General features: G+C 32.3%; 3 protein-coding genes across 3 annotated transcripts; 1 reads left to right on the top strand and 2 right to left on the bottom strand.

The window, feature by feature from the left end:
• Positions 1-966: 966 nt before the first annotated feature.
• LOC114189085 lies at positions 967-3,083 on the bottom strand. Its single transcript, XM_028077792.1, has 2 exons — positions 2,336-3,083; positions 967-1,416 (listed from the first exon to the last, which is right to left on the bottom strand). The coding sequence occupies exons 1-2, from the start codon at positions 2,796-2,798 to the stop codon at positions 1,337-1,339; spliced, it is 543 nt and encodes a 180-aa protein (XP_027933593.1). The 5' UTR covers positions 2,799-3,083; the 3' UTR covers positions 967-1,336.
• A 4,911-nt stretch (positions 3,084-7,994) lies between these two features.
• LOC114189222 (ribosome maturation protein SBDS) lies at positions 7,995-13,624 on the bottom strand. Its single transcript, XM_028077936.1, has 6 exons — positions 13,495-13,624; positions 10,235-10,428; positions 10,012-10,141; positions 9,727-9,927; positions 9,464-9,631; positions 7,995-8,587 (listed from the first exon to the last, which is right to left on the bottom strand). The coding sequence occupies exons 2-6, from the start codon at positions 10,366-10,368 to the stop codon at positions 8,144-8,146; spliced, it is 1,077 nt and encodes a 358-aa protein (XP_027933737.1). The 5' UTR covers positions 10,369-10,428; positions 13,495-13,624; the 3' UTR covers positions 7,995-8,143.
• Positions 13,625-16,999: 3,375 nt separating this feature from the next.
• LOC114186908 (ankyrin-1) lies at positions 17,000-22,397 on the top strand. Its single transcript, XM_028074979.1, has 13 exons — positions 17,000-17,117; positions 17,226-17,288; positions 17,377-17,547; positions 17,648-17,779; positions 18,177-18,316; positions 18,404-18,490; positions 19,406-19,531; positions 19,741-19,893; positions 20,433-20,504; positions 20,987-21,088; positions 21,332-21,502; positions 21,591-21,670; positions 22,030-22,397. The coding sequence occupies exons 1-13, from the start codon at positions 17,087-17,089 to the stop codon at positions 22,085-22,087; spliced, it is 1,386 nt and encodes a 461-aa protein (XP_027930780.1). The 5' UTR covers positions 17,000-17,086; the 3' UTR covers positions 22,088-22,397.
• Positions 22,398-23,114: the final 717 nt, after the last annotated feature.

The raw sequence follows: 23,114 nt of genomic DNA, 5'->3' as shown, positions 1-23,114 counted from the left end.
TATTACAAAATTTTTTATCCACTAAAATTGAGTCTAGTTAAATTAAATTATTTTTAATTTAATTCAAAATGATTAATTTACTGCTATTTTTTTTTTGTCATTTTACAATAGTTGTTTTCGTCATCCTCCCTTGAAGGCAAGTTGAACACATATCACTAGAGGAATTTAGTCGTCCCTATTAACATAACTTGAAACACTTTGGCATATGCAGGTCAGGAAAGTTTTCCCACAATGGAAACCAATACTTGGTTTACAACAAATGGGATGGGGTGTGTTATTGGTGTGTACAGTCTGGGTCCACCAAGTTTGGGAGAGAATTCTTTTTCCAGCTGTAGTTTCCACAATGGAAACCAATACTTGGTTTACAACAAAGGGGATGAGGGTGGGGTTTCTAAATGGAAGCATGAGAGGTTTGGAAATTTTTTAGAGTGAAGAAGAAAGGGATTCTGATAGAAAGAGAATGAGGTAAGGATGAGAGAGTGAGAATTGTTCAGAGTGAAAAGAAAATGGATTCTATTTCAAAATGTTTCAAATGGAGTAAGATGAGAGGGTGAGAATTTTTCAACCCACTGCGTGAATGTGAACTTCCACTTTCACCTGTTACATTGTTCAGTTTTTAATTAAATTCAAAAAAAAAAAAATAGAATGTGTAGTGAGCTTCCACTTTCATATGACACGTTGATCAGCTTTTAATTAAATTAAAAAAAATGAAATATACCAGTAAGATGGTAAAAATTAGTAGTCATTTATTTATATATATATATATATATATATATATATATATATATATATATATATATATATATATATATAGTTAGGACGTTCAATTTAGTAAACAACATAATAATATAGTATATTCCAGATACACGCTAAATAAAAACTGAATTTAAGTCATAATAGGTCGTGTTTGAAAAGGTGGTGTGTGCATGCGTGCATATAATAAATTGGAAGAACAAATTTATGATATTAAATGCGAATCTTAGATGCAATTACATTTTATTTGAATCATGGTAAAGAAACGCAAATCCCTATACGCTGTGGTATTTACCAGTGGCTCAAAACTGTATACATGAAGAGACCTCGGAGAGACATACCAAAAACATATCTATAAAACCGTAAAAAAGAAAACAAGAAGGTGAAGGAAAAAGGGGTAATTAATTCAGTCCAACCATTTTTAGCTCCAAAAAAACCCCCGACAGAAAGCAGCACAGTTTTGTTTTGTGTTTTCCAGAAACGAAAGCAGAAGGAGATTTCAGATTCTGTTCTTGGCCTTCTTGCTCTTTCTCTGTGCATATATCTAGAACATATATCTTCCTCTGTACAAAATTTCCACACCTCAATGAAACTGCATTACAGAACAAGCTACAGCCTGTGCCCAATGCCTCAACTTCGTCTTTACATGTTCCGGGTCGTCCCCTACATTCATTTCCAACCACCAACTTCTCATCAACAATCAAAATTCATACAAATATCATATATTCACTTTTCAAACTTGTATTTTTGGTGCCATGAATCCAGTGACGGATCTAAGACCCTAAATCAAGTAGTGTATTTGTACACTTTTAAATATATACAGTCTATCATATAGCAGAACGGTCCACGAATTCAAATATAAGATTAGGGGGCAAAACAAAATTTGTTCAGTTACTTTATTAATAAATCTAAAGTTAAATTACTCTTTTTTGTTCATATTTTTGTTCAAAAATATGAAGTTAATCCTCCATATTTTTTGGATAATGATGTTTAGACTCTTTTTTTTTATCCACTTTTAACATACCACTCTAATCACACTTAAATCATCACATTACATCACTAAAAAAAATAAAAATAAATAATTGAAGAGTAATTGAAGTGATAGATTAAAAATTGATCAAAAATGGTCAAAATATCATTATTCATATTTTTTTTAGTCTCAATTTGTTTAAAAAATTGATGTAATTTGACGATTTTTGTTAAATTTTTTAAAGTTAATCAAGAATTTTTCATCAAAATTGATATTAAAATTATGTTAATTACACTAACAAAACAAACTATTCTTTTTAATAACTTTAATTTTAATGAAAATTTCTTAATTTGTTTTAAAAAATTGAACGAAAATAATCAAATTGTAGTAATTTTTGAAAAAAAATAAACTAAATTAAAACTGAAAACACTAGAAGAACAATTTTAACATTTATGAAAAAAACAATAAGCAAAAGAATAATTAATCCTAATTTTGACGATACCAAAAATGCACCTACATACCTCTCTATACACTTAAGTCCTCACTGCATGCATGTGATATCAAAGGGTCACGAGTGAACATGAAGATGTAAAGAGAAAGTGAAAATGTAACCTGGGTTACAAATCTTCCAAGAATCAGAGTCAGGCGGTGGTGGTGGTGTAAAGCTGATGGCGCTGCCAAAGGAAGAAGAGCCGCCGGCGTTAGGGGTGGAGACCGGCGACATCTGGCGGTTGACGGCGAAGTAGAGATCGAGAGCAGGCAAGGTGTCGCACAGTGTCTGGCCATCTTCCTCGTTGAAACCGAACCCTAATTCTATGCATCCTTTGAGCTCGTGAAGATCATCGTCGGTGACGTCATCGCAGTGGTGAAAACTGTTCCTCCTCGTTCTCAGTCTCGTCCTCCCCTCTTTCTTCTTCTTTCTCTCCCATGCAATGTCTCGCGGCGCCTCACACATCGACAACTGCTTCGACAAAAAACGCCTCCTTTTCTTCAACGCATCTTCTGCAAACGCAATGTGCTGCTGCAACTTCGTATCCACCTCCTGCATCTGCCCCCGTTGCTCCACTTCTCCCATGTATACTTTTTTGTGTATATACTTGATCGATTCAATGTGTATATATATTTACACCTACCAATGCATGAATGTATCTATTTGTGTATATATCTATCTCTATATAATAGGCAAACGGTGGTGCTTTATTTATTTGTTCAAGATTAAGAATTGACGGTGGCGGCGGCGGCGGTGGTGGTGGTGATCGGCGGAGGCAACCTTGAAAGAGGGTGGTCGCCTCGCCGTGAGGGTTTATTGGTTTGTGCCGATGGTATTATGAGTTGAGTTGGTTAATGGTGAAAATGGTGAAAAATGAAGGAAGCTAAATAATAATGGGGATTATTAAGGGGAGTTTGTATTCGGTGATTGCTGTTTCACCGTTCGTTTCTAACTGTCACCAACGGTTAATTATAGAACATGCTTTAAATACTTTTATGCAGATACGAGGATAAAAATCACAATTTGCTTTACTTCAACCCTTCCCAAATTTATGAGGCTCTCTTGCTTCCTTCCACTTATAGCAATATTGCATTTATGTTCATCATTATTCTTAATTTGATGATGAGTTAATTTTTCTTTTAATAATAAATAAATTCAGATACACTTTGTCACTTTTCTTAATTAATCTTTCAAAACCAAGAGAAAAATTGTTGCGTGGCCCCCTTTGTGTTTGTGTATATTTAGATGTATGTATCTGATGAAAGAAGGAATAAATAGTAACAATGGTTAAACTTCAAATAAATAAAGTATAGGGATTTTTTTAAGTGACTACAACTGTTTGAAAAGTTTTAGAAAGACGTCTTTAAAATTTACGCTTGTAAAATCAGATAAAACAGAACCATTTTTAGTAGGAGCTTATAAATTATATTTAAGTCCAATATTATATATAATTAGCTCTACAATTTTTTTTAAAATTTTATAATATTTACTTCTCAATACTCCTTTCTTGTTTTCACTAGGGATGGCAACGGGGCGGGACGGGGACGGGTTTCACTATCCCATACCCATCCCCGCATAAAAAATTCATCCCCATCCTCATACCCAAACCCAACGGGTATCAAACTTTTTTCCCATCCCCATCCCCACCGGGTAACGGGTATAATCTCGTACTCATACCCGTACCCATGTTCTAACTACTTCAATATTAATTTTTATAAAAGAAAAAAAATTACGGTAAAGAAAACATAATATTATGAAATATTCAATATTAGGAGGATTTTCTTCGATGCCAAATACATTAAAATAAATTATAATTGTTTATATTTTATATTAGAATACCAAATAAAATTTCATGTGAACCAAAACATTTATTAAATTTGCAAACTACAACATTAATGAACTTAGTTGATAAAATTAAAAAATATTTCAAAAAAGTATAAAAGGAAAACAAATATTCAAATTAAAATATATTTTAAATGTTTGTTTACTTCAATTTTTTAAATTCTAATGAATCTCTTTTTTATACACTAATAAAAGTTATAATATATCACTTGATCAAAATGACACAAAGAACAAATATTCAAATTAAAATATATTTTAAATATTTGTTTACTTCAATTTTTTAAATTATAATGAATCTCTTTTTTATACACTAATAAAAAGTTATAATACATCACTTGATCAAAATAACACAAAAAACAAATAATAAACATAATAATAAAATTTTGACATAGATTTTGTATCTTTTGAACTTCAATATATGTTGCATAGTGACAAAAAAATATTCATAGAAATTACATTAAATTTTTATATTGTAGTAAATAAAAGTTATTTATACAATTAAAGTAAAAAAATTACAGTATGATTAATAGTGAGTTATAAAATAACAAATAATTAGATAGAATATATCGAAATATTTTATTCTACATGATGAAAATAAACAATAAATAAAAATATTAAAAAACTAACAAATGTGTGTTTTAGAAATAATTTGAGAGACTATCGAAAGAAATCGCACAAAGGAAATCAAATGTATAATTAAGGTATGATAAAATGAAAAAAACCTTAGAGAACTAATTATTAAATTATGTTTGAAGTGGTTAAAAATAAATAGAAATATCATTAGTGACCAAAAAATTTATCATTAAATTACAAATAAATTAGTAATTAAATTGGTCACTAAATCAAGTACCGATTCGATCATTGAATCAGTCACTAATTTAGACAATAAATCAACTACTACCACCAATGACGAAAAATAGTGACTGATATGGGTTACTGACTAAATCAGTCACCATTTCATTTTTTCTTGTAGTGAATTATCATATACTATTCCTAAATATCATTATATATATATATATATAATTTTAACCACTTCAAACAGAATTTAAAGTGAAACAATTACATTATGATATATTATTCTACATGATGAAAATAAAAACAATAAATAAAAATATTAAAAAACTAACAAATGTGTGTTTTAGAAATAATTTGAGAGACTATCGAAAAAAATCACACAAAGGAAATCAAATGTATAACTAAGGTATGATAAGACGAAAAATATCTTAGAGAACTAAGAAAACTTTTCAAATATCAACATATATACTTAATGGTTGAAAAATAACGAAAATTACTTTAATGAAACAAAAGAGTTCTTCAAATTAAACAAAAATTAATAATAATAATAATAATAAGTAAAGAATTTTTTTTATATTACCTTAAATTGAGAGTATAAACATTCTCATGTGAAAGGAAAATTTATAATAAATAAAAATATTAAAAAATAATATAAATATTCAAATGTAAGGCATAATTTTTTTTATTAACATACATTATTTTAACATAATTACATAAAGGTTATGATAAGATAAAAAATATATTGGAGATGAGAATGAGTTTAATGACAAATGAAATAATTAAAAGAAATAAAAAATAGAATATATATATATATATATATATATATATATATATATATATATGGGTTACTTGATTAATTGTGAATATTTTAATAATTTAAACGAGAATGAAGATATGGCGGGGACGAGTATTATGGCGGGTATATGTACATCCCCATACCCATCCCCATACCCAACTGAAAAAGTCGGAGATTCCCCATACCCATACCCATACCCAGTCAATGCGGGGATTCCCCGTCAAAACGGGGACGGGTTCGGGCAATACCCACGGGGACGGGTTTATTTGCCATCTCTAGTTTTCACTGACTTCTTTTCTTTTGTTAAGGTCTGCTTACTTCATTTAAAACTACACTAACAAAACAAACACTAGTGCAGATTTGACATTTTACTTCGCCTTATAAGCCTCGGTTATAGCAGAACCGAAGCCTACAAGGAGGCGGTGACATTTTTGCAATTTCATCCAACTATATTGTCTAAGGTGTGTGCAAAACCGGTGCAGTAAGAGGTTTTAGGCTTCGATTGCAAAAGAACCGAAGCCTATAAGGCAGCCGAGTAACCAAAATTTCAAAAATGCCATCAACGTCAGCACTTTTGGCTTCGGGTGTTTTTGAACCGAGGCAATATGAAGAGGTTTTTGGCCTTGGTTAAAAAAGAACCGAGGTCTATAAGTCAGCCAGTAACCCTAATTTCAAAAATGTCACCAGCGCCGTCACATTTGGCTTCGGGTCTTTATTGACCGAGGCCATAAAGGGACTTTAGGCCTCGGTTATTAATTGAAGCGAGGCCATATGCCCTATTTAGGTTCCCAAATTCGCGACTTCGCACTGTTCACCTTCGTCCCTAAGCGAACACTTTACGCGCGGTGGAGGCATTCTCGTCTTTGTTTTCTCGTGCAGTGGTGTTTGGTTCGTCATTGGCGAAGGAGGCGTGCTCGCGACTCACGGCAAAGGCGTGATTTGGTGGTCACTCTCTTCCTTTGTTTGCGGTGGTGATGGCGACACAGTAGTAGGGTTGCCCGCAACAGTGGCTTGAAGTTCTGCTTCGAACGGCGGTGGAGGTGCTGGATCTCTAGATCTCTTGGCTCTACTGGTTCATGGTGGTTTGTTGTTGTCGCATTCAGACTGTGCAGTGGTAGCATGGATCTGAGCGTCGCGGTGGGTTGCTCGTTTAGTGCTGGTGAAGGTCTGGCCGCGACAGCGTTTGCCGACAATCTCGATGGCGAGGATGAGCGCAGCAGTGCTAATGGTGGTGCGAGCAAAGCACCCCTATGGCTTCGGGTCCTCAGAGAACCGAGGTAGAAAAGTATCCCTATGGCTTTGGTTGACACCCGAGGCCAAAAACCACCCTTTTTTGCCTCACCCCAATATGCCTTGGTTCTAGAATTGGGACAAAATATCAAAAACAACCGAGACCAAAAGCCCTTACTGCACTAGTAAAAACCTATTACACACATTCTCTTTAACTTTTAAATAATAACTATAGTATATCCCAAAATTAATTTTATTATTTTTATTATTTCAAATATATATTGAAAAATACATGTTTATAGATAGCCCATTATGATGGAATTTAATCATTCCTAGTTTTTTTTTATCACAATAAATAATATTAAATTTTAATGAACAAACAATTTCATCTAGTATATGATGACTCAAGACGATGTAAGAGATCATAACTGTTATAGTCCAAGTGATAAAAAACATAAAGCAAGACAAGCAACAATAAAGGCAATGTCTTTTTGAATTCATTATAGTAGAGTTGACTGCACCATAACAAAGACATCTATACCTATATATATATATATATATATATATATATATATATATATATATATATATATATATATATATATGTGTGTGTGTGTGTGTGTGTACTAGAAAGCCGTTGTAAAAAAAAAAAGTCTTTGTATTACACACATTAGAAAATGTTAGCTTAAACTACTAACCTTTGGAAAAAAGTTCTAAGAGTTTGTAAAAGGATTAACCCGCTTTCTCACAATAGTTATCTTTCAAGGCCAAAAAATAACTTAGCTCTTCCATACAAAAAAAGAATAATGAATTGTTTCTTGTATGCAAAAGCACTACGTGATCTTAAGTTTAATCAATGTAAAAAATCCTAAATTGTCTTAGTAAAGAAAGATTGGCTTATATGTCCTCTTCATGAGAGTTGATTACTTGTATTTCAAATAACTCATCTTTATTTATCTAGGAATGATGACTCAAGACGATGTAAGAGATCATAACTGTGACAATTTAGTTCTACTAAAATAAATATGAAACATAAATAATATTAGCAGCTTATCTTATTATTAATTTAAGTTTCCACTTCTTTCAGGTATCTAAGAGCAACGCTTTAGTCCTTGTAATTGAGCATTCCAAGGGATTTCAATATAAAGATTTTTTCATGTGAAGTTTACCATAACCAAAATTATCCGGACAAAATTTACCTAAGTACAAACACAAGACTTAAAAAATGCGATTACCAACTTACACCACTAAAACACTTATTATCATCTCAAAATGAATAATCCTTCAAATCAGATTTTGAGTCGTCTAATTCCATGTCTGCCATGCACTCTTCCTCAGTAAGTGGTGGGAGTTGCTTTGTCTTACGCTTCATATTGTGCTTGTGCCACTCACTCTTGTGATGTTCCCTGTATAGCTTAGAGTCATCAAAGGAAACATTACATGTGTTGCACTTGTTTTGCTTTTGTTGTGTCTCAGTAGGCCTACTCGTGGATGAAATTGTTTGTTTTTGAAGTTTCTCATTAAGTTCAAGCACAGAATCATGAGTTTCTTTGGGCAACGGTGCAGGCATATCCTCATAATCATTGTATTGATCCACATGCGTATCCCCCTCCACATAAAGAGAGTGAGCAAGAACTTCAAATCTTCCATGCATCTTATTCATAACAAAGTCATGACAATCCTTATATAGACCAGGTTCCATTTCAAAAACCTGCAATTCAAATCCAATCAGAGAATATACCATTATCCCTCAACACGTTAACAAATTCAAGATTGATCATATACATACACAATATGCAGAAACACCATATTCACCCAACTTTTGGAAAGAATAACATTTCTTCCGTTAATCCAACAGAGACAATAACAGAAGATTCATGGAACAGTTTCAGAAATAGACTACTCCTTTGGGGTGAGGTAGGAAAGAAGGTCCAAAAATAAAGCTGATTTTGCATTGGTTAGTGCAATTCTTTGTTTAGCAGAATGCATATATCTACAACTAACGAGAAGTGGCAAAAATATTCTATATATCTGCCATAATTAACTAAAAGCAACAATGGAATGTCCTGCTATTTGTAACTTCATTTAGTAATCAATATGGCTTAAACTTGAACAATAACCACATACAATGTCCCAAAGAATGTGACTGACCAAATACTTGAATTAGATCATCAACACAACTACTTGAAAGTGGACCTTTCGTTAGCTCTCCAAAGCTTATTTTAGCTTATGAAAGTGTCCCGTGACTCTTGTAAGCTCTTTTTTTAGCATGTTTCAACATCTTTATGTAGAAACTTAAAGATTGTTTCACTAAGGTTTTAAGTCAAATTTATGAATAAGTTCTAGAATGATAAATTTCTAATAAAAGTGCTTAATTAAGTGACTTATCAAAACACATCCACATAATAGATAATAAAGACTTCCATAAAACTACCAACCATACTAATCCTTACTTTAACTTTCAAGTGATACTATACAATATGAGAAATAAAATAAAATAAAAAGAAACAGTACAGCAAAAATTAAAATAGAATTGACCATGTAACAATCGTGGTTTACAACTATATAAGAAATAGCAAGTACTTACCACAGATAACTGAGCAGAAGATCCTTCTTTAGAAATAACAGTAGCATTCCATTCCTTCAGCTTTTCTAAAAGATTAGGCAATTGGTCCTGAGGAGCAGTAGCACGTATTCTCAAAGGACATCGTTTTATAGGGAAATGCTTCTGAAGTTCTTGAATTAACTCGAGAGCCTGTATCATATAAAAAATATCAGAATATCATTGTAACAGTTAAATAAATGAGAAGTTTGTAGCATACAATCATTTAGAGTTATGGGAAGAGAAACCTGCTTCTTGGAGGTGCTGTGTGGATCAACAGCAAAATGGATTTCCCGCATGAGGCGTTCAATCATACTGATAGTATAAGGGCGTTGAGTCTCAGTATTGTATGTCTTGTGCATTACTATGGTTGCAATATCCCTGAACTGACTTGACAACAATGATTCCCTTTCTTTCCCAGCTACCTGAAGCTCCCCTTTCTTTAAAATCTGCCCCCTCAAACAAAAATAAAAAAGAGAAAAATGTTATTGTTATTTATTATTATAAACTTCTGATGTGAGGTTCTTACTTACATCTAAGCATATGTTGGTCTGGTCATCAGTGCCAAAAGCTGCAATTAAATCCTTGGACTTGGCGAGAACCCCTTTGGAAACATTAGAATAAACAGTATGGGACTGTAGCACTTCATCCAGATCTTTTTCCCTGTTGATAGAAAATCAAATTTAATGGAAAATTTGGAGATTGTGTAGCATATGTATTATTAATAATGAAGAGAGGGATAAGAAAGGAGGCTACACTCCAGAACGCCAAGAGAGGACAGTGTTAGGGTAGCATGCAATTTCAAAGCGCATGCCATGCTTCTTCAGCCGCACCACTGCTACATTTGTTAGCCTCTTCTGCCCAACCGGCTGCACTAGTGTTCTAGACATCTCTTTCCTTTCTTTGTTACTTTATCCCTCCTCTTTGCTTCTTGCTTGGCTAGGTTGAACCTTGATAAATGAGAAAAACTATTAAATATATAAAGCAGTTTCACTGTAAATACAATGTTGGGATGCTTTTAAATATCTTAATGGCATTCACAAACTAATCCATTACATGCATGCCAGAAAGTTGATGCTTTGGGCTACAAACTGCAAGTCATTAGGAGCATACAGCTATAGTCATTAGGAGCATGCAGCTATGTCTGTCAATAGTGGACAAGACTACCACGTTTGGCTTTAGTCCCAAACACAGTTTAATATAAGCTTGAAAGGCCATCAACTGCATGTTTGGATTAAGTTTACAAACTTAATTGCATTAAAATTTGCAAACTTAGATTGAAAAAGTAACCCAGGTCTTGCTTTTACAAAACAGTGTTCAGCTAATTTTAATGTGCAAACGTCTTTTATGAGTAATGAAAGACGTCAGTAAACTAAGTTGGAGTGTCCGAAACTGAAAAGCAAAAATAGCTGAAGATGAATTCATTCCCACTTGAAAGTGAAAATTGAAAAATGCACGAGTCACCTCTTAGTTAGCTAATTCATATGTTCATAGGGATCCTTACATCTATGATATTCAAAAAAGATATTATAGGTAACACAAAGCAGATAAGTTAGACAATTCTGACACTCCCAAACCTGGAGTAATTTTGCCAAATTAACATGTCATGAGATATTATTGGTACAGTAATCAAGTTGGGAAGTGGATTGTACTGAATGGCAAACAGGAACAGCAGAGGAAAAAGAAGAGGGGCAAAAGATTTCTCTACTTCAGGAATTTATACAATGTAATCTTTAAAAAAATGTTATAAAAGATGTGGATACAATTTACTTTTTGAAGGGTTCAAACACAACCATAAAATGAAAGATTATCCAAAATTTATGACCAAGCATTTCCTTGTCATATCATATATGTTCCAGTTCAAATATCACCATATTTCTCCACTGTTGGAGACAAGGTGGACTTAAGAACTTTACTAATTAAACTTTCTTTATTATCTCTATTTTTTGAATAACAGAACCGCAGTACTCTTCTAATTTCGTACTATGTGGCTATGTTGGGACAGATATTAGTGTTAAACTCTTGGCATGCAATTTTTACGGCATACTCATTTGTTAACTCTTCAAGCATGGCGACTATGATCTTCCATGAACCACACCACACATTATGCCCCAAAATCCACAAGCCTGAATATGTCACTATTTGCACCGCAAAATAGGGGTCTCCACTTACTACTTACCTAAATGGTTTCTTATGCAAAATAAAGTCAAAAATTCAACAAAAGAGACCTAAAGGATATTCAACAAATTGGGTACAAAATGTTAACTACTGATTCTATTCAATGATACTCCTTGAAGATTTGTGCGCAAAACGTTAACGACTGTATACTTTTATCCCTTTGATGTGACTTTCCATGAACATAACTTATGCTAGCTACCAACGAGATTGATTCAATCAGCGAGAAGTTTGGTACTTATGCTAGCTACCAATGAGATTGATTCAATTAGCAAGAAGTTTAGTTTTCCAATAGTAAAGTCTCGAATTTGATTATTGGGTTGGGAATGGGAAAAAAATAGGAACCTACAGCATTTGGCACCTTTAAATGGGTTCATTTGGATCAACTGAATTGTACTAACAATGTAAACAAACAAAAATACTTATGGTAGTGGTAGGTAGAAATCACAAATACGCTTTGGATTAATTTAATCAGAATAACCAGTTCAATTGCAGCTATTTATTTTCATTTGTCCAGTTGAAGCGTTAAAGATTCATCATTACTTATACACGTCTAGGTACAGTCATAGCATTAACAGAAGAAGAAACCAACAAATCTCATCCTACATCAATCCCAAGTTGATGCAGGGCCTATAGTCAACCCTATAACTCCAGCAGAGAAAATCAATATCTTACATTAAACCCAACAACTCCTAAAACACCTCACATTCACTGATGCAATTTGGTAAGCCAGTAAATTATATCAAGTGATGAATTACATATGGCTTTGAATTGTCTGATAAATCATGAATTGGCATGATTTGGTATCACTGAGAATGCTCTAAGGCTTAGAGCAGCAGAAAATGAGTAGAATACTTGGTAGTCGTAGCTGCTAGTATAACTTCTAATTTATTTTATTACAGCTTCTTGAACTGCATCAATTATTGAGGGGCAGCATCAATTGAAGGTATTAGGAGAGGGTTGCTAAGCCCAACAGGTTTTGAAGGGACTAAGGAAGACTTTGACCAAATAGAGCCAACGTGTATCCTTACCTTTAGTCTTAATTGTCTTTATTTTACATATATGCACCATACACAATATCAACCTCCTACATTGGATTTTGAGAGTGAATTCATGCTAAAAGAAAATATTGTTTCCCTTGCATGTATACATAAATCAAGTAATACCCGTATGTCAGTATTGATACTAAAGCTATCATAAATATTTTATGATTAACCTGTTTCCTGATTTATATTTCTCAGAAGGATAATCAAAGGTTGCTGCCTGAGAGTGTAATTCAGAACACAAACGACTGCTATATGTAAAAAAGCATAAACCACGTGATGCTTCTCAAAACTGAAGATGCGCTATTAATATATGCTAACATTCAAATAACAGGTTACAGTGACGTGGATGGAAGAACTGCTTGTAAAATAAAAGGTGTGTAGGCTGTTTTCAAGTTTCGGCTGTTTGGGCAGGTTTGCATGTAAATTGTGTTATACTAAAATTTAAGTTTTTGTATAGTATCATGTAACAGAACGTTTAATTAAATCTTTACAAATTAAACAATCAATCAAATCAGAAAATAGAATAAGTAAACAGAAGAATGTACTGGACGCGCACTTTAAACAATCCAAACGCTTGCTCCCCATTCAACTCTGATTTTTTTTGGCAAACTAAACCCTACTTCCCAATCAAACATTTAATTTAAACCCAACTAAAACAAAACGAACACAGTTAAAAACAGTGGATTATGAGCAGAACAATATCACCAAAAATATACGAAGATGTCAAAACAATTTAAGAAATGACAAATTGTTGAATTGGAAAAACAATGATAGAGAAAAGGAATGAGTGCTCACCGACGGCGATAGATCCTTCAGAGCCCCGTCAATGGAAGGAAAGCGAAACTAGGGCACGAATGCGAAGGAACGGGAAAGGTTCCAAACCAATTTTAGAGATAAAGATGAAGCTAAAAACTTCTCTTGTTTTTATTTTATTTTATTTAATACATTATTTAAAAGCTTCTCTTATTTTTATTTGATTTAATACGATATTTAAAAACTTCTCTTATTTTTATTTGATTTAATACATTATTTAACTCATCACTTGGAGAAAAAGTTTCCTTCAACTGCGTGCTAATTAATTTATCCTTGTATATCAAATCAAAATAACCGAGGTACTTTCTTGATATAATTAAAAAAATTAATGTATAATAATAATAATAATCAATGAAATACATATTGTAATTTAGGTATTTTGTATGTTACATGGCATTTATTTTCTTAGTAATAAAAAAATTATATAATTTTTTAAAATTAAATATGTTTTAAGTCCTAAATTTTAATACAAATTTGAATTTAATCTATTTTAAATTTTAATACAATTTCATCATCCAATCTTAAAAATAAATTGTAATTAGAATACTAGAAAACACTATTTACTATGATAATTTTTTTAGGATGAATTTTGAATTTATTATTGTTATTTAAAATGAAATGTGCATTTCTATATTTGGAGTAGACTAGGAAGCTATTATTATTTTTCGGTAAAATAAAGTACGCATTATCATTATTTCAAATTAATTATGCATTAATTGTTACCGTAGTTATAACTTGTAATGTATTTGGAATGAATTGTGCATCATTAGAAAGGAAATATTTATATATTGTTCTTTGAAATAAATTATGAATTAAACATTACAATGAATGCATTAGCGTAAATTAGTTAAATATTATATGGGCGGTAATAATATAATTGTAATAAAAGTTAAACTCTAAATTATTATTTATTTAAGGTAAATTAAACATTTTATATTATTTTAAAATTAACTATGCATTTATTATTATAATTTAATTACTCTCCCTATTCCCGTGTAGTTTTAATTTTTAAAGGGAAATTGTTATTTTCTATATATTTCATACAAATTTAAAGATAATATACCTTTTTCCCCCAATTACACCCTTATTTTTAATTTTATTGTGGTTTTAAAATTACTTTAAAATTAAGTAAATTTCAATGGGTACACAGTATTTATACTAAATTGAAAAATGAATTACGGGTGTGATTTGCATAAAAAAGTTTAATTTTTGTTAGATATATTCTTAGGCCGTCAACTATGCGAAATTGAAATTTATTTTTTCCAAAACTTTGATATAACTTAGTATTTGAAATTTTACAAATAAATGAATATAGTATTTAATTTAATTACACTATTTTTATTTACAAATCAAACATGTTTTATGCTAACATTTGAATTATTCACACACGTTCTATGAATGTTAGTTGGAAAACACGTATGAGATTGCATTGGTAGACAAATTAAGTGGTGGAGACGCTTCTTTAAATGAGTGAGTGTAATGTTGTGTACGCGTTGGGAGGGGTTTTCTTTATGGAACTTTATTTCCCATGCATGATGTAGTGATGTGTATTTTGTTAGCAACATATAATTCTCATGTGTTGCATGTTCTGAGAGTTTTGTCTTGCTTTAAGACTCTTGGTTGAGTTAAGTTTTGTGTGATTTTTTTTGTCGTACCTAGAGATCCAATGATGACTCATTTGACTGTGTGAAGCAGTGGAAAATGAGTTCTTTTCGCCTATGTGAAGCAGTGGAAGATAATTGGTTTAAGTGTTGTACTTTCTCGCCTGTGTGAAGTAGTTGGGACAATAAAGATGTTTCGTCTTAGTTCTGACTCATTGATAAGTATAGTATCCGGTGTGTGATTCATCAAAGTTGTTACTTGTAAGTCTTTTAGGAATAAGAAAGATAACAAGATGACTCAAAACATCTGATTTAGGAGACTAGATGATGTGGTGGGGAAAAAGGTAGTGAAAAACCAGAGTTTGGTTTTACTATGTTTAAGTATTTTACTTAGATGTGATGTTGAATATTATTTGCAATGTCTTATTTTGCTAAATTTCGTTTATATTCATTGGTTATGATTAGCTTACCCCTATTTGTTTGTTTTGTGTACGATGATTATATGACATGTGTGTTATATGTTAGCAGGTGATAATACAAATGCTTATGACGTGTGGAGTAGATTGACATGAGGATTGGTGAACTTGAGATTTTTATTCATTCTTATTAAGCAGTTTCAATATAAATGTTAAGGACATATAATTTCTTCTAATTATCGTTGTTATTTGAAGATTTTTAGACAATTGATGTTTTGAATTACAAAATCTTATAATTAAATTTGAAATTTTTGCTTAAGTACGGTCCCAACAATAATTATTTTTCGCTAAATGTGTTCATTTTATAATTTTATATTGACATACCAAATTGGGATGTTACACGATTAACCCATCATAAGTTTAACATAATTATGTCAAAATAACTATATTCGTTCATTTGTTAAATTTGAAAATCAAAATATGTCAAAGTTTTGAACAATAATAAATTCACAAGAAAGTTCAACAACAACTTTTGAAGAGATAAAAAAAAAGAAAGAAAGTTCATAAACCCTTTGATTCACATTAAGAAACATAAACAAAGATACTATCTTGTAGTTATAATTAATTGGACAAAAATATAAGTCTCATTTTTTTCTTATTTGTATTGCAAAAGGAAAACTAATAACCTACCATTTGATGAAGCAATAACGCCTATTTAACTAAGTGAGGTGATCAATCTATTCACGATCAAATTATACTTATTTGATATAGGTAGGGGAATCAACTCATCAAGTTTATGTTGAAAGAGGATCCACACGTAATAAGAACTTGCAAAATGAATTTGTTTATCATTAAGGACCTGGTTGTTCCTGACTTTGTTCCACCTTAATTGTTATTTGAACAAGTAAAGTTATGTCTTGAAGACGATACTTGTTCAATTTATCTCTTTCAACTTGAATACTGTAAGACAGACTAATTTACACGAAATTCGAACTATTAAAAATCTATACTATACTTAATCACGAGACATATGATAAGACATGAACCATATAGTTATGAAAAACTATAAACCAGAATAAAAAAATTTATTCCACCATAAATAAATATTTCGTAATAACTTTATTAGACCGTACTTTTTTTTATATATTCAGATAATAGATTAGAACTTATACGAAACATTATAGAATTTCAAAAATAATTACTAAATGGTTAGTACCACGTAAAAACATTCTTCCTAGAAAAGATTTCATTATATATTAATATAAAATGAGAAAATGAGTCACTTGTTCATGATAACAAACGTATAAGAAATAAATATGTGATTGTTTCTTAATTAATATATGCTTATAAAAGAGAAAAGGGATGAAAAGGTATACTTAGTAAATATAGACGAGTAAAATTGTATTACAAATTTATATATATATATATATATATATATATATATATATATATATATATATTATGTTTACCAGTCTGAGAAAACAGTGAGACTGTAGGGTATTGTAAAACCCTCTCGTTTTCTAGTTCTTTCTCCTCACTGCTCTGTACTCCATTGCTATGGCTTCCGACGCTTCCGACGCACTACAAGGTCACATCGTTCTCTCTTCACTTTCTCTGTATGCATATCTCTTTCGTTATGTGAATCGATTGTTAATTAATTACTTACGTTCTCTGTCTTTTGTATGTGAGATTGCAGTGAGGAAAAAAGTTCAATTGTTTCTTAATGCTGCTCGAACTGGATCAATTGATCTCTTAAAGAGTATGTATGTATTGCGCTTTTGTGTTATGCTATGCTGCGTGCCTCTATTGCATTGCATGTTATTACTATTGTGCTTTTGGTTTTGCAGAGGTTGCGTTGCAGCTGGACGAGGGAAAGGATTTGGCGAAATCCGTGGAAGCTATAAAGGACGCGAACAAGCGAGGAGCACTGCATTTTGCCGCGCGTGAAGGCCAAACCGCTGTTTGCGAGTACCTCTTAACCGATTTGAATCTCCCTGTTGATTCTAAAGATGATGATGGTGCTTCTTCTCTTCCTGTTGATTCTATATATAAATTGTTCATACTTGTAGCATAGTTGATTAATGACAATAACGTGATTGTTATGGCTATTTTTTTTAGGAGAGACCGCTCTCATTCATGCTGCTCGTCAGGGACATACCGCCACTGCTAAATATCTGATTGACCATGGTGCTGATCCCACTATAGCTAGCAATTTAGGGGCTACGGCCTTACACCATGCTGCAGGGATAGGTCTGCACTTTTCACTTCTACTGCTAAATATTTTGCTTTTTATAAAACTAATTAATATATCGTTAAAATGAATGTGTTTTATGTTCATCTATTTTCACTCAAAATTGATTTTACTCCCTGTATATTCAAATCTATGATTTTCATACCCGTATATAATTGGTGACTGTATGCAGTCCCTTATCCCGGTATCCTAAGTTTATAAAGAGGGACGGAGTTAGGTATCAAGGCCTATTTTATCAAAATAGTGAGGGATTCAAAACATATTTTATCCTTAAAAATCAAATAAATAAAAATTTTCACAGTGTGTTGTTCTCTTTTTGTGCAATTATAGAAAAGTATTACTGAGTTCTGTCACCTTATTTCTCATTTTCTCTTAATCTTTTCATTTTTGTTGCAGGAGATACTGAACTGCTCAAGTACTTGCTGTCCAAGGGAGTTAGTCCTGATCTAGAAAGTGATTCAGGAACGCCTTTGGTTTGGGCTGCTGGTCATGCCCAACCAGATGCTGTCAATGTACTGTTGGAACATGGTGCAAATGTATGCCCTCTTTTACTTTGTTTTTAATTTATATTTTATTGAATAGTTCCATTCTGATTTCGCTTTCTTATCGATCTTGCTTTGCAGCCTAATGCTGATACTGATGATGGTATTACTCCACTTCTTTCGGCTGTGGCAGCTGGTTCTCTGGCATGTTTAGAGATATTAATTCAGGTATCTTTGTCGATCTATCAACCTTTGCTTTCCTGCACTGCCAATCAGTTATACAGTGTATATGTTTTGTATCATGAATCATGGAATAAATTATAGAGTGCATGGATGATATTATGATACTCCAACATGGAAATTCTAGAAAATTTATCAGTACTGAATTTGACGGAGACATGATGTAGATCAATAAATAAACATACAGCCAACATTCTTTTCAACAATCAAGGGCACAATTAATTATTTAATCTTATTTTATTAAGTGATGCATTGTAGTCACAATAAACTTTATGAATGACAATGTGATTGGGTTGACCATTTATTATCAAGTTATGTATTCATCAATATTAGTTATTTCAAAGTACATGTCTAGTATTTCAAAAATGTTCCATTACAGAATGCTAATGGGAGGGAGCTTGCTAAGTTATTAACTGACTAAATCTAGATAACGAAAAAGAAAAAGAAGAATCACATAAGTAAAGTAATATTTTTAAGTGACGATAAGCTGGATGTATCTTATTGAAGAACACACTCTCGCCTGAAATATATCTATACGTGTAGGCATGGCCATCCCTTGATGAGAACTCTGGAAGTTTTGTTATGCTAGCCAAATGACTAATGGATAAGTATGACTTTTTCTCTTGTACAACATACTTAGATAGGAAAGTTTCTGATATACATGTATAGAAATCTTGTTTAAGGAATGAGATTCATAATGTTTTATTGAAATGAAATATGTCGAAACATGGTGAGATATGTAGCATACATTTTTTCAATACACTGGTTTTAGACAATTGTTTTACTGTTTTTATTATGTGAAGGTGGATTTGTTTGTAGATGTATATGTTTGTAAGGTGCTGCTTTCTTAATGTAAATTTTTTGTCTCGTGCTATATTATTACATTTGAATATTTATATGCAGGCAGGTGCTAAAGTAAATATAAGTGCAGGTGGAGCAACACCTTTGCATATCGCAGCTGATAATGGAAGTCTAGAACTAATAAATTGCTTGTTGAAAGCTGGAGCTGATCCTAATATATCTGACGAGGTGACACATTTTAAGTCCCAACATTTTCTTATACTGTTAGCGTAAGAATCAATGAACAACAAAATAGTTCTTAGAGTTAAATTATCTGGAACCCAATGGCGTATGATTAATGGCTCTTCTCTCAACACTAGTAATGGTTGTAATTGTAGTAAACAATGTACTTCAGTTAATATTTGGAATAAAACTTGGCATCTGGGTGCATATCACAGGATGGGGTCAAGCCAATACAGGTTGCTGCTGCAAGGGGCTTTGTAGGTGCAGTTGAGATATTGTTTCCTTTGACATCCAAAGTGGATTCTTTTCCAACTTGGACTGTTAGTGGGATACTTGAGCATATGCAATCTGAAACTAACAAGCAACAGGTACTAAATTCTTAAGTTTTTCTTTTATAACGCGAGCTGGGCTAAGCAAGACCATATCTCTACTACAAGAGCATTCCAAAACTTTTTTTTTTTTTAATGTGTCAGCATATGAAATCATGCTTGAAAAATTGCACCATTCCCTTTAAAATACAAATATTTGCCAAGTAGGTTTGTAGGTTGTCCGGATGGAAAAGTATTATTGCATTTATTCTGCACGAAAAACAGGGCAGTAGAACTTTGCTTTATCTGTTTAATTTAAAATGTCTGACCAACAGAAGACATGGTCCACGTAAGCGGTCCAGCAAATATTCCATCTTTCATATAAGAAAAAAAGATTTATATTCTTCTGCCACCGTTAAATTCTCAATCCTTTTACTCTTTTTGCCCACAAGTTTTACCAACATATGCTTTTATCATATTCTACTCATTTTCATGGTTAAAAATTTGACAGTTGATACTTTTTAATGCTAGTTTGCATTCTGTCGCAGATAGTGGGTTTCTTGTTTTTATTACTAAGTATGATAAGCAATAATATGCAGGATGAACTGGTAAATGCCAAAGAAACTAATCAGGCCAAGGATGCAGTTCTTTCAGAGAAAAATATTCCTGAGGTATGTTTTTTCTTGTTATGAACTTTAATTAGTTGTGGTAGTCAAACTCAGGGTTATACTTGGATCAGGATGGGATTACAAGATTGTAAATTGCGGGATTGTGTACATAATTTATAAAAGTCATATTTATGGCTATAAAATAGGATACATAATATAAAAGTCATCTATAATACATAATTTATTATCATTAATAATTTTACGACGGATGCTTTACTAGTTCTTACAAAAAAGGTTATTAGGCCCTTCTTTGGATTCTATAGAACATTCTTCTGGCTGTTACAAACACACTCTCTTATTTGTTAAAATTTATTGAAAGCCATCAAATCACTTGAAAGATTTCATTAAAAAAGATGTGGAATCTAGAAGAAAATTGTGATTTTCATTTAATTTCAACAAATAAAAGGGAGAGTGTATTTAAATGAGTATATCAAATAGTATGTTCCTTGCATTTTTAATTTTTATTTGTTTGTCAACTTATCTAGGTGGCTCCTGAAGCCAAAAAGAGAGCAGCAGAAGCAAAGTCAAGAGGGGATGAGGCCTTTCGAATGAAAGACTTTCAAATGGCTATGGATTCTTATACGCAAGTAAGGTCTTCTGATCCATGCTTTGCCTCCGATGTTACTCTTATTTGTTGCACAAGTTATGATAACCCCTTCTGTTAGTTATAACTTGTATGTCTCAATGATGTTTCTGTGAACTTATGCAGTGTCTACCGACATGCGCATGCTTATCTTATCTAGTGCTGGTTGCCAAAAAGAATGCTTATACTTCATTCTCTATGATGATAAAATTTTATGTTCTTTTACTTTTTTAAAATGTGTTTACAGGCAATTGATCTAGATCCCTCTGATGCTACTTTACTATCCAATAGAAGTCTCTGCTGGATTAGGTTGGGCCAAGCTGAGCATGCTTTAGCTGATGCAAAGGCCTGCAGAGCTTTAAGACCAGATTGGCCAAAAGCTTGTTATAGGGAAGGCGCAGCTCTGCGTGTGTTGCAGGCATGATATTCAGAAAAACTTTTGCCTTATTAACAGCAGTATATGTGATTGACATTTCTAAAACTATACTTGGCTTTCCGTGTTGCAGAAATTTGATGAAGCTGCAAATGCTTTTTATGAGGGAGTAATGCTTGACCCTGAAAATAAGGAGCTTGTAAATGCGTTCAGGTCTGCATACTATTTCACTTATTGGCATATTGATGTTATTACACTATGCAAAAGGAATTATTATGATCAACTTAGTTTTTCTGTCATGGTTTGAGGCAAACATAATTTACTGAAACGTGCAGTATACACATTTCAATGCATTCGCGATGTCTCATGACATTCATAGAAAAAAAGTAGAATCACCGATGAAGGCCATGTTAGTGTCTGAGAGTAGGAGAAAAGTGTAACATACGAAATCATAACAGAAACTATTGCATCTTCGTCTAACAGTTGTGATTGTTACTCGAGATTTAAGTGATTTGTAAATGTGACTACACTGTCAAGCTAACACAGATAGTGTGGCCTTCAATCTTTTACAGGGAAGCTGTCGAGGCTGGGAAGAAATTTCATGGAACAGCTGAAAAGAATTCATCATAGACAAGCCTTCTATTTATCCCGCATTGGTGTACGTGTTTTATTTGACGAGGCACGGTCGTAAAGAGTCATCAGTTAGAAGGGTTATGCATATTTGAAATTTGGCGCAATATGAAAATGGCAATGCGGGCAAATTGCTTGTCAAATTTTTGTCGCCAATTGCTAGTTTTGGTAATGTTGTATGATTAATTTTATAGGTTAATTATCTCATACTCCATAGACTTTGTTTGTTCTTCAGAAAAAAAAGATTTTGGTATAATTAATTTGGAAATTTCGAACGTATTTGGTATGTATTTAAAGATTTACATCAAAACATTTTTTATTTTATGTTTTTACTTTTGAGAGTGATGGATGATTTTGTTTAAATACCATAACAATCGGACGCAATTACAAGGAATGTAATTGATTTTAATTTAAAAACTAGTCTAGTTTCTGTCCTATTTACGTGGGCACTTGTGAGCTTGATAGCTCACAGAGACAAAAACGCTAGTCCTAAAGGCATGTTTTTCGAAGCCGAAATAAGGTCACTGTTCCTATATAGTATGTTCGGTGGTTGGATGGAAAAGAATTAGTTTTAGAGAATGATGAGACTAATTGCATTGTTTATCATCTATTTCTAGTCATCTCTTTATTAATTTTCTCAATACATAATTTCTCTTCAATCAAACCCCTTTAATTTCTACTTTATTTCTCATTTAATTTCAATTTATCCAACCTATTTCCCTTCTGTCTTATTTAGCAAAAGACTATATAGTGTTTGATAGAGATGAAAGAGAAATGAATGAAAATGAAAATTGTTTTGTTGAAGAAAAAAATAAATTAAAAATTATATCTTGCTCTTATTTATATGAGATCAATTAGGCCGTCATAAATACATATAAAGTCCAGTCCAGCCAGCCATACAAAAAGGTCGGGGACCTTCTAACGTGAAACGTATGCCTTAGACTAAGAGATAGCAAATCCAACATCATAGAGGATATCTTAGGATGATGACATTCTTAGTCCATTAGTGTAAAAATCAATGTGAACA

Source organism: Vigna unguiculata, chromosome 6 (assembly GCF_004118075.2).
Source record: "Vigna unguiculata cultivar IT97K-499-35 chromosome 6, ASM411807v1, whole genome shotgun sequence".
Taxonomy (NCBI): Eukaryota; Viridiplantae; Streptophyta; class Magnoliopsida; order Fabales; family Fabaceae; genus Vigna; species Vigna unguiculata.
Note: the sequence above shows the minus strand (reverse complement) of the source record. Positions and strands in the feature narration are given on the sequence as shown.

What these genes read in the sequence shown, in the direction of transcription:
- LOC114189085 (XM_028077792.1), bottom strand. Translation starts at nt 2,798, where the DNA reads ATGGGAGAAGTGGAGCAACGGGGGCAGATGCAGGAGGTGGATACGAAG. An exon ending in TTGGAAGATTTGTAACCCAG is followed by an intron (nt 1,417 to 2,335) that starts GTTACATTTTCA and finishes AAATGAATGTAG; the next exon opens with GGGACGACCCGGAACATGTA.
- LOC114189222 (XM_028077936.1), bottom strand. Translation starts at nt 10,368, where the DNA reads ATGTCTAGAACACTAGTGCAGCCGGTTGGGCAGAAGAGGCTAACAAAT. An exon ending in AGACCAACATATGCTTAGAT is followed by an intron (nt 9,928 to 10,011) that starts GTAAGTAAGAAC and finishes TTGAGGGGGCAG; the next exon opens with ATTTTAAAGAAAGGGGAGCT. An exon ending in ACAGCACCTCCAAGAAGCAG is followed by an intron (nt 9,632 to 9,726) that starts GTTTCTCTTCCC and finishes TATATGATACAG; the next exon opens with GCTCTCGAGTTAATTCAAGA.
- LOC114186908 (XM_028074979.1), top strand. Translation starts at nt 17,087, where the DNA reads ATGGCTTCCGACGCTTCCGACGCACTACAAG. An exon ending in CGCTTCCGACGCACTACAAG is followed by an intron (nt 17,118 to 17,225) that starts GTCACATCGTTC and finishes GTGAGATTGCAG; the next exon opens with TGAGGAAAAAAGTTCAATTG. An exon ending in GAGCTTGTAAATGCGTTCAG is followed by an intron (nt 21,671 to 22,029) that starts GTCTGCATACTA and finishes AATCTTTTACAG; the next exon opens with GGAAGCTGTCGAGGCTGGGA.